General features: G+C 42.3%; 1 protein-coding gene across 2 annotated transcripts in view; it reads left to right on the top strand.

Annotated features, from left to right (window-relative positions):
• Window positions 1–560: 560 nt before the first annotated feature.
• Window positions 561–12583, top strand: part of LOC117811857 (cGMP-dependent protein kinase 1) — a 101704-nt gene continuing 89681 nt past the window's right edge. The window contains exons 1-2 of one of the 2 annotated variants that reach the window (XM_034682335.1): window positions 561–1254; window positions 10443–10609. In XM_034682335.1, coding sequence (XP_034538226.1) covers window positions 998–1254; window positions 10443–10609 — 424 coding nt within the window. In that variant the 5' untranslated portion in view covers window positions 561–997. Of the gene's footprint in view, window positions 1255–4396; window positions 5118–10442; window positions 10610–12583 lie in introns of those variants that run through there. The other variant, XM_034682334.1, reaches the window with a different exon arrangement.

The raw sequence follows: 12583 nt of genomic DNA, 5'->3' as shown, positions 1-12583 counted from the left end.
AAATACAATTAATATTTTTTTGCAAAGCAGTAATTATTATTGATTCATTTTTGATAAATTAATTTTATGTTTTTTTAATTTTATTTTTGTTTACAGATTTTGATTTGATAATTATAATATTTTTTTTTTAATCATTACTGAATTGGATTAGATGACACATTATTGGTGGGATCAGGTTATTCTTGAAAAAAAAATCTAAATTAAATTGGATGAATTTGTTTAATGTCAAAAGCCTTTGACCTGAGATACAATTGGATCCCCTTAAATTCAAAAAAGGTAGCCTACAATCATCCTAAAACATGCACATAACATTAATGAATATGCACAATTTAACCCCTTATACTCTGGACACTCTGCACACATAAAGGTCATTAGCCTTCTAGGGACATTACTTTCACTTCAATGATGCACGCTCACTGCATATATAAAATGTGACCATTGCAAACAAGCTTGAGCCCAGCATACCGTCCTGTGGCGTTAGAGCTGCTGCGGGACAATTGATTTTCGCAATAGGTCGGAGAGGTGATGTGGGTTTAGTCGCTCAAACGCAGCAGATAGATGGTAAACAAATATTTGTCAGCAGCAGCAGCAGCACTGGGCTTCCTCCTCTGTGATGTTTGCAGTGTGAGAGGCGGTGAACTACAGGAGTTGCCTCGGCTCTTTCAGTGCCCAGCCTGCGTCCTCGGAGAGGAAGAGCTGCTGTAATTGGTTTCTCAATGAAGGATCATCAGCGGCTCCCCGGAGGTTTGCTGGACTGTAGCGTAGCGCTGCTCTCTCAGCCGTCCTCTCCCCGGCGTTAAACACCGCTTTGCTCTTTTCTTCCTTTTGAAATAAACAAGTGGACAGTGAGGGGGATACTCGGAGCATCATCATCCTGCGCGTATTTAGAGTGTGGGGAGGATCTGTGCCCCGTTTTCACAACCTGTGCGAGTGCTGGGAGTTATTTACTGCCGTGTTTACGGAGAATAGTGGCAAAGTTTAACGCACATTTTCCAACATGAGTGACCTGGAGGACGACTTTGCCAAGATCCTGCTGCTAAAGGAGGAGAGGATACGGGACCTGGAGAGGCGACTGGCGGACCGAGAAGACGAGATTCAAGAACTGAAGAGGAAATTACACAAATGCCAGTCTGTTCTGCCCAGCGCTGAACTTATTGGACCGAGGACCCGCAGGGCGCAGGGCATCTCAGCGGAGCCGCAGACGCACCAGGACCTGTCACGGCAGGCGTTTCGAAAATATGCCAAATCCGACTGGTAAGACTGTTTCAGCACTACTTTACTGTGTCTCGCACTCTACACACCTTCTATCACACTGTTTTCTAGTCATCAGCAGAATAAAATGGTGTGTCGTGAATGGTTATCAGGAGGCGTAAACTCCAAATATGCTTGAAAATGAGCGTACATGTGATAAAAGTATCTCCACACACTCATTCTCTCGTTCCACTTCCGTGTCCTGCCTCCACAAAGCCCCCTTTTCTGTCTTTTCTTCACTTTTTCTCTTTGCTTTTTTGTAAATGGGAGATGGAGACACACTCTGCCATGAATGGAGGAGCACTTTCATTCTTTGGGGGGGCGATGACGCAGCTCCACGGCGAGCTTCAGAAAGAGCCTTCTAATTGATCAGATCCATCACGGAGGTCCCACGAGACGCAGACAAGAGGAAGTGCGATGCATTATTGGCTTTTAGTAGCTGGACGCTGTGGACCCGAAGTGCATGTCTGAGGATATTTAATACTCCATTAGAAAACGCTTTGTTTGACCATATGCTTCCTTCATCACCTTTAGGTGCTCGTTTTAGCCTCACAGTGTGCTTGATCTGAGTCTGAGGGTTTCACGTGAGCTGGAATCAGTTTGTTTCTTACACTTTTATTTACTGTAAGTCTGTAAGGCTTCTTTCTGCAAAGTTTCACTATCTCTTTCATTTTCTTTCATTTCTTCTAGCATAGTCTGTCAGGATGAATAAGCTCATGTTTTCTTATGAGTCACACATATTCAGGCAGCTTACTCAACTATTAAAAAAGATTTAGGGATGTATTAAAGTCCATAAAATGTCCATTCTTCATTTAGATTGATTTGTTGCTGGGAATTGAAGTCTTGAATTACACTCATTGATGTTCAGTTTGTCTTAAAAACAGCACGAATGTCCACAACAAGAGTCCTGAGGCGTGAAAAATGAAACCTACTGAAGAATGAGGCGTCACTGTCATGAATGACCCAGGTTCATTGAGGAATAGTCACTAACAAGCTACACTCAAGCCAGAAATAGGCTTCATCTTTCCTCAACCTTTCTGTCTGACCAGGGTTCATTCTGAAAACGGTCAAATGATGCGTCAGCCGATGAGACACACTAAGTGCTTGAATGGGCCTACACTGGACCAATCAATCACGTGTAACCATTCACTCTGTGCACCAGGACAGAAGTAAACCTGTTTACTCACTGGTGGAAAGAGCAGCAATGAGATGACGTGATCAACCTCGTGCACCGGTGTGTCTGGAAGAAGGGCCTCAACCTGAAGCTGCCATGGGGTCAGAGACAGTGTGACCCCCAAGCTCCCCCCTTCCCCATTAGAGTCAGGACGTGGCACCAGGCGGCAGACCGCTCTCGCTCATCGGATTACCGCAGCATGGAGCAATGGATCCTGTTTCTATTGATCTGCATAGGAAAAGGGCTGAGCTGGATGGTTAGAGAGGTGAAATTTAAAGCGCAGAGGTGCTTTGAAGGGCAGTGGGAGGGCCTTTTTGATGATGGGAGGAAGCAAGGGTGCAACACAGACTAGACTGGAGAGAGTCAGGCATCTCCAGGCACCTGCAATTTTCCTGATATGAAAGAAAGTTTGCTGCTGCTGCTTGAGCGTTGCACCCTGTGCCCTTCCCTCGGCAGAGATAAAAGAAAGTATGATGGTGTTTAATTAGCTTGGAGGAGAGAGGCTGGCTTGGCTTTATTAGAAGTTGAGATTGATAAAAGGGCACAAAAATAAAGTTATTACCTGGTAAAATGAAAAAGGTTTTTATATAACAACTCAATCAGACACATTCATAAAAGGGGAGTTTTTTTTCACTAAAACAGAGCAACATTTCAGATTTGTGTGGTCTCCTGTGCTTCCAGTGTGCCCTTCTTTTCATTCATCTGACTCAGCAGTACTGAATATGTTAGTATTTGCAGTGATACACATTTATCTGTCATCAACTTAAGCAATGATATGGTTTTAATTTTCTTGTAGAGTACAGGCATGCCATCCTGTTGTTGTTGTTTGCCAGAGTAGGTGCATAAACCCACCACAAGAGGGCAGCTGTGACCTTTTCTTGGACCAGCTGTCTCTTTTCAGGCTTGTTTACATGCTTTTTTTGGTCAAGAAAAGATGCTTTATATCCTCCCAGCACACCACAAACACCTGTCCTCTGCACCAGAGAACACCCCCTCCACCTGTGTTATTGTCTTGACTGTCAGCCTGTGACTCCTCATCCTCTCGGCACAGTAATTTGCTGTTGTGTCTATCTAACTCCTCATATCAGATTGTCCTTGGCAGTTTATCCTCCTCTGAGTTTGTCCAGAGCGCATGAGGCCAAATGGTGCTCTCTGAGCTTCAGATGACTCACTGGGATAATGTGGACAAGCATCAGCAGCGCAAGAGAGTGCACACAACACAACACATGATGAGAAGAGGAAAGTGGAGCTGCTGTGGAGAGTCGTGAGCCTCAGTGGCTTTGGCGTCGTCATTTCTCCTGCTGCTGCTTCTGTTTGACAGTCTGCGAGATTAGCTTTTTTGTTTGCCTTTGGCATCTTTACTTCCTGCACTTTGGAATCCATCAGAAAACAAGTTGTTGTTTGGCAGGGATTTGGGAAAAGTTTTATTATTTTTTTGCTTTTTCTTGCAATATTTCTCCTCAAAGCACCATTTTGTCTCTTATATATATGATGAAAATGAATACTTCCACTTTCAAGTATTTAATAAAGAATGCACTTATGTATACATTTGGTTACTTTGCTCAGGTTTGGTGCAAAGTAGAATTATTTTCCACTTTAATTTATATTCAACCAAAGCTTCATTCTGGTTCAAATATATATTTTGAGCCTAAAATATTTATTCAAAATATCTTAAAGTTAGTTTTCTTCTGTCTATATGTGGACAGCAACACCAGTGCACGCAGCAGTCTCATTCTCCCACAGATGGAAGACGCATTGTTTATTTTTACATTGAGGTTCATTAAGTTTCCATCACCTCCAGCCTCCATTAGGGCTCCACAGCTCATCTATTTGTAACTCAGCAGCCTGGGGGCGCGTATAGCTGAGGTACGATGGCATGGTTCTGCAAGCACTGGCTTTCTCACAGAGTCCATTATTCATGAGAGGAGACGAGCGCAGCGCTCTCTCTGGAGTGGCAGACTGCACTGTGCCACAGATTCCTGTAGGCGCCCTTCTCGCCATGCGCTCTCTCCGGGTCGCAGCCTGACGCACTCGGGGAGGACGGTCCTCCGCTGTCACACCGCCGTTGGAGGGAGGGAAAGAGAGAGCGAGAGAAAGAGAGAGCGAGAGAAATAGAGGGAGAGGGGGGGGGGGAACTTTACGTGATTGTGTCTGAGACGCTTTCACCTCAGCAGCCAGTGAACATACCTCCGCTCCCCTACATCCGTGTGTGACGGGCAGCATCGAGAGGAATTCCCCCCCTAAGGAGAGACAGGGGCTGCATGCTCTGGATCCGTTCATGCCGGATAAAGTTTACCAGCAGTGTGGTAGAGGAGCGAGGATAAAGTCTCGGCTGTATTGCTTTTCGATAAACTTACTGGGAAGTCCCTTGTCGCCTGCCAACTGAAATGGGAACCTTACGCGACCTCCAGTACGCGCTCCAGGAGAAGATCGAGGAGCTGCGCCAGAGGGACGCGCTCATCGACGAGCTGGAACTGGAGCTCGATCAGAAGGATGAGCTTATACAGAAACTACAGAACGAGCTGGATAAATACCGATCTGTTATCAAACCGGCGACCCAGCAGGTCCACAAGCAGAACGATCTGCATGAGCAGCAGAGGACGAAGAGGCAGGCGATTTCTGCGGAACCTACTGCCTTCGACATCCAGGATCTTAGCCATGTCACCCTACCTTTCTACCCCAAAAGCCCACAGTAGGTTTCTAAATTACAAACATGTTCACTTTTATCTGCGACATTTTCATTTTGTTCTTGGCTTTTTCTGCTGAGTTCATTCATTCTCTGACATCCCTCTGATTCCTGTGCGTAATTTTATGTTTGGCGCAGCAGGTACGGCACCTGTAGCACATATGGATGAGCACTGTGACACACATACAAACACAAACACACACACACACACACACACACACACACACACACACACACACACACACACACACACACACACAAAATGGATATGAGAAAAATGTGATATGATGCTGGTCAGCTATAAAATGTGGGAGAGAAATATCAGGAAGCTGTCAGTCATCACAGATATCAATATGATTATCTGCAGCACAGCGATTGAAGGATCAATATCATGTTGGCCAATATCAATTGTCAAAGGGGAGACTGAAATAAATGTCAACCACTGATGGGAAAGTAAAGATTGAGAGAGCTGGTAGTGGCAGCTCTGTGTAATGTACCAATGTCTGTTTTATACAAGCTGTGATTCTGTGAGAAGCATGTTTAACTTGAAATATGTCTGGAGATTCTCTCTCTCTCTCTCTCTCTCTCTCTCTCTCTCTCTCTCTCTCTCTCTCTCTCTCTCTCTCTCTCCCTGCCCTTCTCTTCCACTCAAACTCTTGCAAACCTCTGTACTCAACTTGGAGTGCAACAGGAGGTCTGCCTCTCCGACCAAAGCTCAAAGCTGGCACAAAAATAGCGCTCTGTTGGGAAATAAGCCGGGCCGTCTGTTGGGTTTGAACTTAAAGGTTGTGTTTTGATGAATCAATATGCTGCTTATTATCCCCCTGGTGTTCAGGAAGAATGTTTGCGCTTCATTCCTTAAGCACAGTGGGCGTATTGATCACAATCAATATATATTTTTTAAACCTGATCCATCTGCAAGGACTATAACTGCAGGATAATCAAGCCACTTAACACTAAGCACTGAGTGTTTTAAATTAACTGGACTAACTGGTTTGTCTATTTTAATCTATTTTATTGCTTTAAGACACATTTCTATTCTCATGCTGGTGTTTTGTTTTAGACTTTAAAGATAACGGCACATGAATTTCATTTTTCTGTTGACAGGCAACCAAACAAATCTCGAAGGGATTTCATCAAAGACCATTCAAAATGAAGGGGATTATATACCTGAGCAGCATAGGAGCATTAGTCTTTGTTATACCTGTCAGGTCTGTGTTCGGGAAAAAAAAGACTACAAGCACTCTTCTTTTGTGCTTTTTTTCTTTCTGCTGTAAATTAATCAGGAAACATTGGACATTGGTTTGAAATCAATCAATCAATCAATCTTTATTTGTATAGTGCCAAATCACATCAAACGTTATCTCAAGATGTTTTAACAAACATAGCAGGTCTAGACCATACTCAATGTTAAGTTATTAACAGAGACCCAACACCAAGACAGAATGAGACTCAGTCTTATCTCATCTTAATCCATCAGCATTGCACCTTGCAGTATTTAGCTAGTTACAGTGGTGAGGAAAAACTTCCTTTTTTTAAAAGATATATTTTTGGGCTTTTACGCCCAAAAATGGGGGAAGACATGCAGTAAATGATCGATTGACCGGGAGTGTAAACGGCGACCTCTGCGACGAGGACTATAGCCTCTATGTGTGGGACGCTTAGACCGTTAGGCCACCAGCACCCCGAAAAACTCCCTTTTAACAGGCAGAAACCTTGAGCAGAACTAGACTGATGTTAGACAGCCATCTGCCTCGACAGGAAATGCATGGCGTGAGAAAAAACACAAGAGAATATATATGTTAACCATCATCCACCATCGTTTCACTGATATGTGCCTTTTTTTAATAAGAGATTTCCTGAAGAGGCTTTCAGGGAGACCTCGACTTGAAAAACAAAATATCTACAATATCAACTTTGTTTGGCATTTTTACATCTTTTACTGAGAGTTTGATGTCTAAACCGTTGAAGAATTTCATGCAAACATCATCAAATATTCTGGTTGAAAGTTTAGTTTGAGATTTAGTCGACAAAGTCAGACAATATCTGAACAACTGCATGGCTGATGATAATCCTCACATGGAAAATGGAGACAAAGAGACTAGAAAGTTGACCTGTTATTACAAGAAAACAGTTTGTGCTTCAATCAAAGCCTCTCAATTACAGTGTTTCACACTTTCCATCAAGCAGAGGATGGCATTTTTATTCGATGTCTCTGTTCTAATAAGCTTATGCATAGAATAAAGATTGAAAAGCAGACAAACGTTGGATGCAAATTACCTCAGCCTGTCTGGGCGCTGTTCTCTCATTAGTTCAGTATTTTTAACATAACTCAGTTTGTTTGGACACCTGTGATTGAGCAACTTGCAGATGTTGGTGTTTTTACTAGATATAGAGCAGTTAATTGGAGTCAAAGTTCTTTTGTTTTTTGAGACTTTTGTTCACTCTGAGTTTAAAAGAAAGGATTTCTTCTTCTCTTTTGTATTTATAAAACATGCAAACACTCCGATAGGGTAAAAACAGCTCACTTACACTATCCCTTTGTTGTGGTTTTGAAGTGTAAAGCAATACCTGTTGGATTAGTCTGAATGTTTATATTTTCCTTTCATTCCAACCCAATTTATCTTCTTTACGAGGCCCATCAAGCGTTCCTTACACATACGCTCTCCCTCAGACTGCCTCCCGTTTCCGTCTGCCTCTCCCACTTCTCTGCCACCCCTCGTCTTTTTCCCCCTAAAAGAGCATATTTTCTCCTTTTAAGGGAAGCTGAACTTGCTCAGCCCCAAACTTCACTGGTGGATGAAGGCAAATATATCATCCTAACAAAGCAGAGGAAGGCAGATGTTTTTAAAACGGTCTGGTTGGAAGACGTGGTCGTGGCAGGCTCGAGTCGGGAGGTCCAGATCAGGGGTTGAAAAGGCCTCAAATCTCCTGGGTGAAAATGTAACAGAAACGGGTCAATAGGGCTCATTTCCTGAGGATGGCGGTCAGCTTTGGAGTGTAATTGATTTACAGCTTCTTCCTGTTAACTTGGTTATTTTTTGATAGATCTGCATAAAATAAAGCTAAAATTTGAACAACATAAAAAACTTAGTAAAGATCAGAACAGGCTTAAAAACGCATGTTCTCTCAATCTAAAACCCCTAAAGCCAGTCAGACTCAAATCCACTACATGTTCCTTCTGGTGCTGTATCTACAGAAGATTTTGGAAGTACAGCCTGATCACAGACTGTTGGGGGAATTTTAAAAATAGATAAAACACCTCAGTCCTCCCTGTTTGATTCCCAGCAGAAACCCGCTCTTATTCTCAAGGGAAGAACAACAAATATCTTGTGAGGAACTTTAGGTCATCTCAGTTTCTCTTTTGGTATAAAACCAGACTATCCCAAGTTCAGATGAACTTCAAACACTAACCCTAAATCTGTTTCAAATTTGTGCACTGTCTGACACTCTGATTTACCTAAAACACAGCTTAAAAAAAGGCATGTTCTTTGCACAAGCAAATGCTTTTTACATCCAGGCTGTCACTGAGGTAAGCCTATTAACCCAGAAACATGTGAGAAACATCCTTGAGACATCAAAGTAGGACAAGATTCTTTTGTTTGTTTTTACTGGGTTTGAATATCATAAGTAGATAATCTGTTTCTTCCCAAATAGATTTTGACATCCGGCTAAAGTTTCTCTAAAGTCATTTAACTTCTCACTTTCATCCAAAGTATTACTCCTGTCAGAGAGGGAAAGCAGAGCCGTTCAGGGATCCATCGGCCTTGAGACCCTGATTGAAAATTCATCAGGCTGCTGACTGCGAAAACACACATAAAAACCACACTACTGATAATTCAGCATGCCATTTAAGACTCCAACCAAACCTCATTCAGCTGCTGGTGTAAAACCGATGCACTCGAATGATCCGTAGATGTTGGCCAAGGTTGGAAATTCATATTTATGTGCCAGCTGCTTCTTTGTAGAGATTGGCATCACTCACAGATTTGGCATTTTTCATCTTGAAGGAGCCACACTCGGCAGACTCGGAAAAAAAGCGTCTCATGATTTAATGTAGAAGCATTAGTGTGACCTTAAGAGTTCTGTGGTTTGACAGACATACACACACTGCTCAGTACGTCGATGAATAAAAAAAAGAGAGGCACAAACCCTGGGAGTTGCCGGTATTCCATCATGGCAGACATTGACGTTTTCAGCGCTTGAAGTTTTGTTTGTGTCGCTGTGCGGTGTGTGTAGGACACTGCTGCAGGCTGGCAGCAGGGCACAGAAAGCCTGTGTGTGGTGGGAGTACTGCTTCATAAATGCCCTCCAGGTTATTTGCTCTTTTAGCTACGAGCTCCTCAGGTGAACAGCTTTTGAAAAGGGCACCGAGCACAGAAAAGGCAAGAGGCAGTTCACCACCAGTGCCTGCCGTTGGGGGATAGACAGCACTTTCAGTCTGTTTTATAAAATAGGGTATAAAAGCTCCACTTCTCAGCAGAAGGGGAATCCTTGTTGTATTAACCTTGATACATATTATTAACCTCATTCATTTGGCTGATGCTCAGTGGAGAACAGGACTCTCACTTTGGTCATGACATGCTTCACTAAATGAGTGATCTTGACTTACTGTTCAGAATCTGACTTCTTTGTGTCCACGAGGACCAAACTGTTGCTTTGCTTTGATGCTTTCAACCTTCACTGTGTCCGTCCTGCTGTCAGCACCTACACACCTTTCATGAACAAATGTGTCACCTTGGACAATATGTACCTATTGATTTAAATGCTAATTATACATAATGTCCCTTTTTATAATTCCATTTGTCTTGGTTTTGCTTTTAGCCCCCTGGACAGAGTGCTCTTTCACCTGTTTTGCTGCGCTGCATCTATACAGCCACACATTAGCTGTACCTCTGAATAGTCATTGCAGAAATACTCACCTGTAGAACGGCCTAATGACTCAGCAGGCTGAAGGCTGAATTAACTTTCAGAGGTGCCTCCCAGAATGGAAATAATCTGCTTCTATTAGGCACGCTTTCTCTATTTATTGAACAGTTCTAGCTTCATAGTGAATGAAAGGGTCTACCTTGATGCTTTCAAATGAGGATGTGTTTTTAGAAAAGCCACAGTAGACACGGAGTGAGACTTAGACTACCTGTCAAAAAGGTCAACATCCTTCTTTGAATTATTGAGGATATTTTGATTTCAGCCAGACATCTCTTGGTTCATCTTTGATATATAAAATGTGTGTAGTAAATGATATCTTCAAGTGTTTCTGGAATTTAAAAAAATGCTGTATAGAGGCAGTTTAGAGTAGTGGTCTCACATGTGTTTTCACCTCCTCTCCAGGTCCAAGGATCTGATCAAAGAAGCCATCCTGGACAATGACTTCATGAAGAATCTGGAGCTGTCGCAGATCCAGGAGATCGTGGACTGCATGTACCCTGTGGAGTATGGAAAGGACAGCTGTATCATTAAAGAGGGAGATGTGGGCTCTCTGGTCTATGTCATGGAAGGTGAGAACACATATGCACAGTGGGGAGGGTGTTTTCTTATAGCAGCACATATTCAAAACATGAAAACAACCAAGGAAGGAAAGGACGACCTCAAAGAGAAGTACGTTATTAATATTTTAGAAAAGGTTGAAGTGGATCTGAAGGGCTGTGTCTGGCTCTGAGAACATCATCATGACAATGACTGGAAAAAAATGAAAGAGCATTATTGATGGCTTTCAGCAGGATGATGAACTGAAGCTGAAAACTGCAGCACTTTCTGATACTGTATGATTAAGTCTGGTCCCATTGATTATATTTTATATGATGCTGTGTGCCCGCTGAGTCTTTTCTGCCTTATTATTTTTGGCAGTATTGTTTCAGCATGTGGTTTCTTTTTTTCTCTCTCTTTTTTTTTAACAAGCATTGATGATATGAGCGTGAGTGTGAGAGCTCTGATGATAGAACCAACAGCAGCAGCAGCAGAAAGCATCTGGACAGGGGCTGATGGAAAGGCATTTTTGCGACACGATATGTGATATGGAGTGCTGCTGTTAAATGCTTAGTGAGACAATGTCCCCAACAACAGGTTTAACCTCGGTGAAAATGGCTTCATCGGTCAATGACAACAGAACGTAACGGATCATTATGTAAAGGTGAACTCGGACATTAACGGTCATAATAAAGATTAAAATATTGAAATACAGAACATATCAATTACTATCAGTGGCCGCTTTCTCTCCCTGGAGACCTTTATAACTCACACTTAACTCTGACGTACGATTGCATGGGCAATGCGACTTTGATGAGAATTCAAAATGTTTCAAGATGGAATTAATTTCCTTTAAACTTAACAAAATGTCAGAGCAGAGACAGAGAGAAACTTCAAAGCAGTGAGCCTGCATCTTGTTGGTTTGTAAATAGAGACAGTGGCATTTAAAGGTTAATATTTTACTGGAAAAATTGCTCATATTGATTGTTGATTGTGCTCTTATTGTTTCATGGGTAGGCGAGACATTTGCTGGATGCCCCATTTGTCCAAACAAAGATGATAATAGATCATCAGGAGAAGAGCAACTTTTTATTGTTTTAGTTGAAAAATAAATCTCAAATTCTTTAGAACAAAAAAACTCTCCACTTGGTTTGGCTGGTAAGTCTTATCACTTGTAAGAGGACTCCTGAGATCGAGATACTCTGTTTGAATGCCAGCTGAAGTGTTATGACTGCTCCATCTTCATCTGAACTTTACTGAGTCACTGGGTCCGAAATCAAAAAGCTCCTGAAGGGGAGTCTGTGAACTGTGACTTTAAAGGTTCTGGTGTCAGGGAGATGACTCAGTCATATTGATCAGAAAAGCAGCAGTGGTCTTATACTGTGTTTTGTTAACGATGCTTGAATTGATTCCTGACATCTACGAACGTGTAATTGTGTAAAAAGTAGTACTCAGGCAAAAGTATAGATGTTAGTTCAGATCGATACGAAGGGTTATTGAACTGAGCTTTTAAGGCTCTTGGAATGGCAGGTCTATTCAGTCCATCACTGCAGACTTAAAGAATTTGACAAATGTTGAATGGTTGTAATAATGTTGTGTGCATTTATGGGAGCCAGGGGATGAAGCCTTCTGACGTAATTAACCAAAACATCCCTGCTCATAAAAATTTAATCTGCTAAACATTGTTGGTGTGGGCGTGTATGCTTGCTGACATTGTCATTTCACAGAGTTGCTAGCTAAGACTTTAATAGTCTGACCCACGCTTACTATGTTGAGCACTAAAGCATCAGTAGATACTGTACCACTTACTTAAGATCCACACACAAAAAGACAGTCCTGTATTACCAACATGGGACTATGAGGCTACAGCAACCACGTAAGGATGTCTGCTTCTTGTGACTTAAGATCAACAATGCTAGAATAAAAGGTTACTTTAGAGGTGTTTTACCACAATATGACTTCAAATGTGTGTGTGTGTTTTCAAAGAAAATTGCCTAGAGTGGGCA

This window comes from Notolabrus celidotus, chromosome 4 (genome assembly GCF_009762535.1).
Source record: "Notolabrus celidotus isolate fNotCel1 chromosome 4, fNotCel1.pri, whole genome shotgun sequence".
NCBI classification, from domain to species: Eukaryota; Metazoa; Chordata; class Actinopteri; order Labriformes; family Labridae; genus Notolabrus; species Notolabrus celidotus.
The sequence above is the reverse complement of the archived record's forward strand: the minus strand, read 5'-3'. Positions and strand labels throughout refer to the sequence as shown.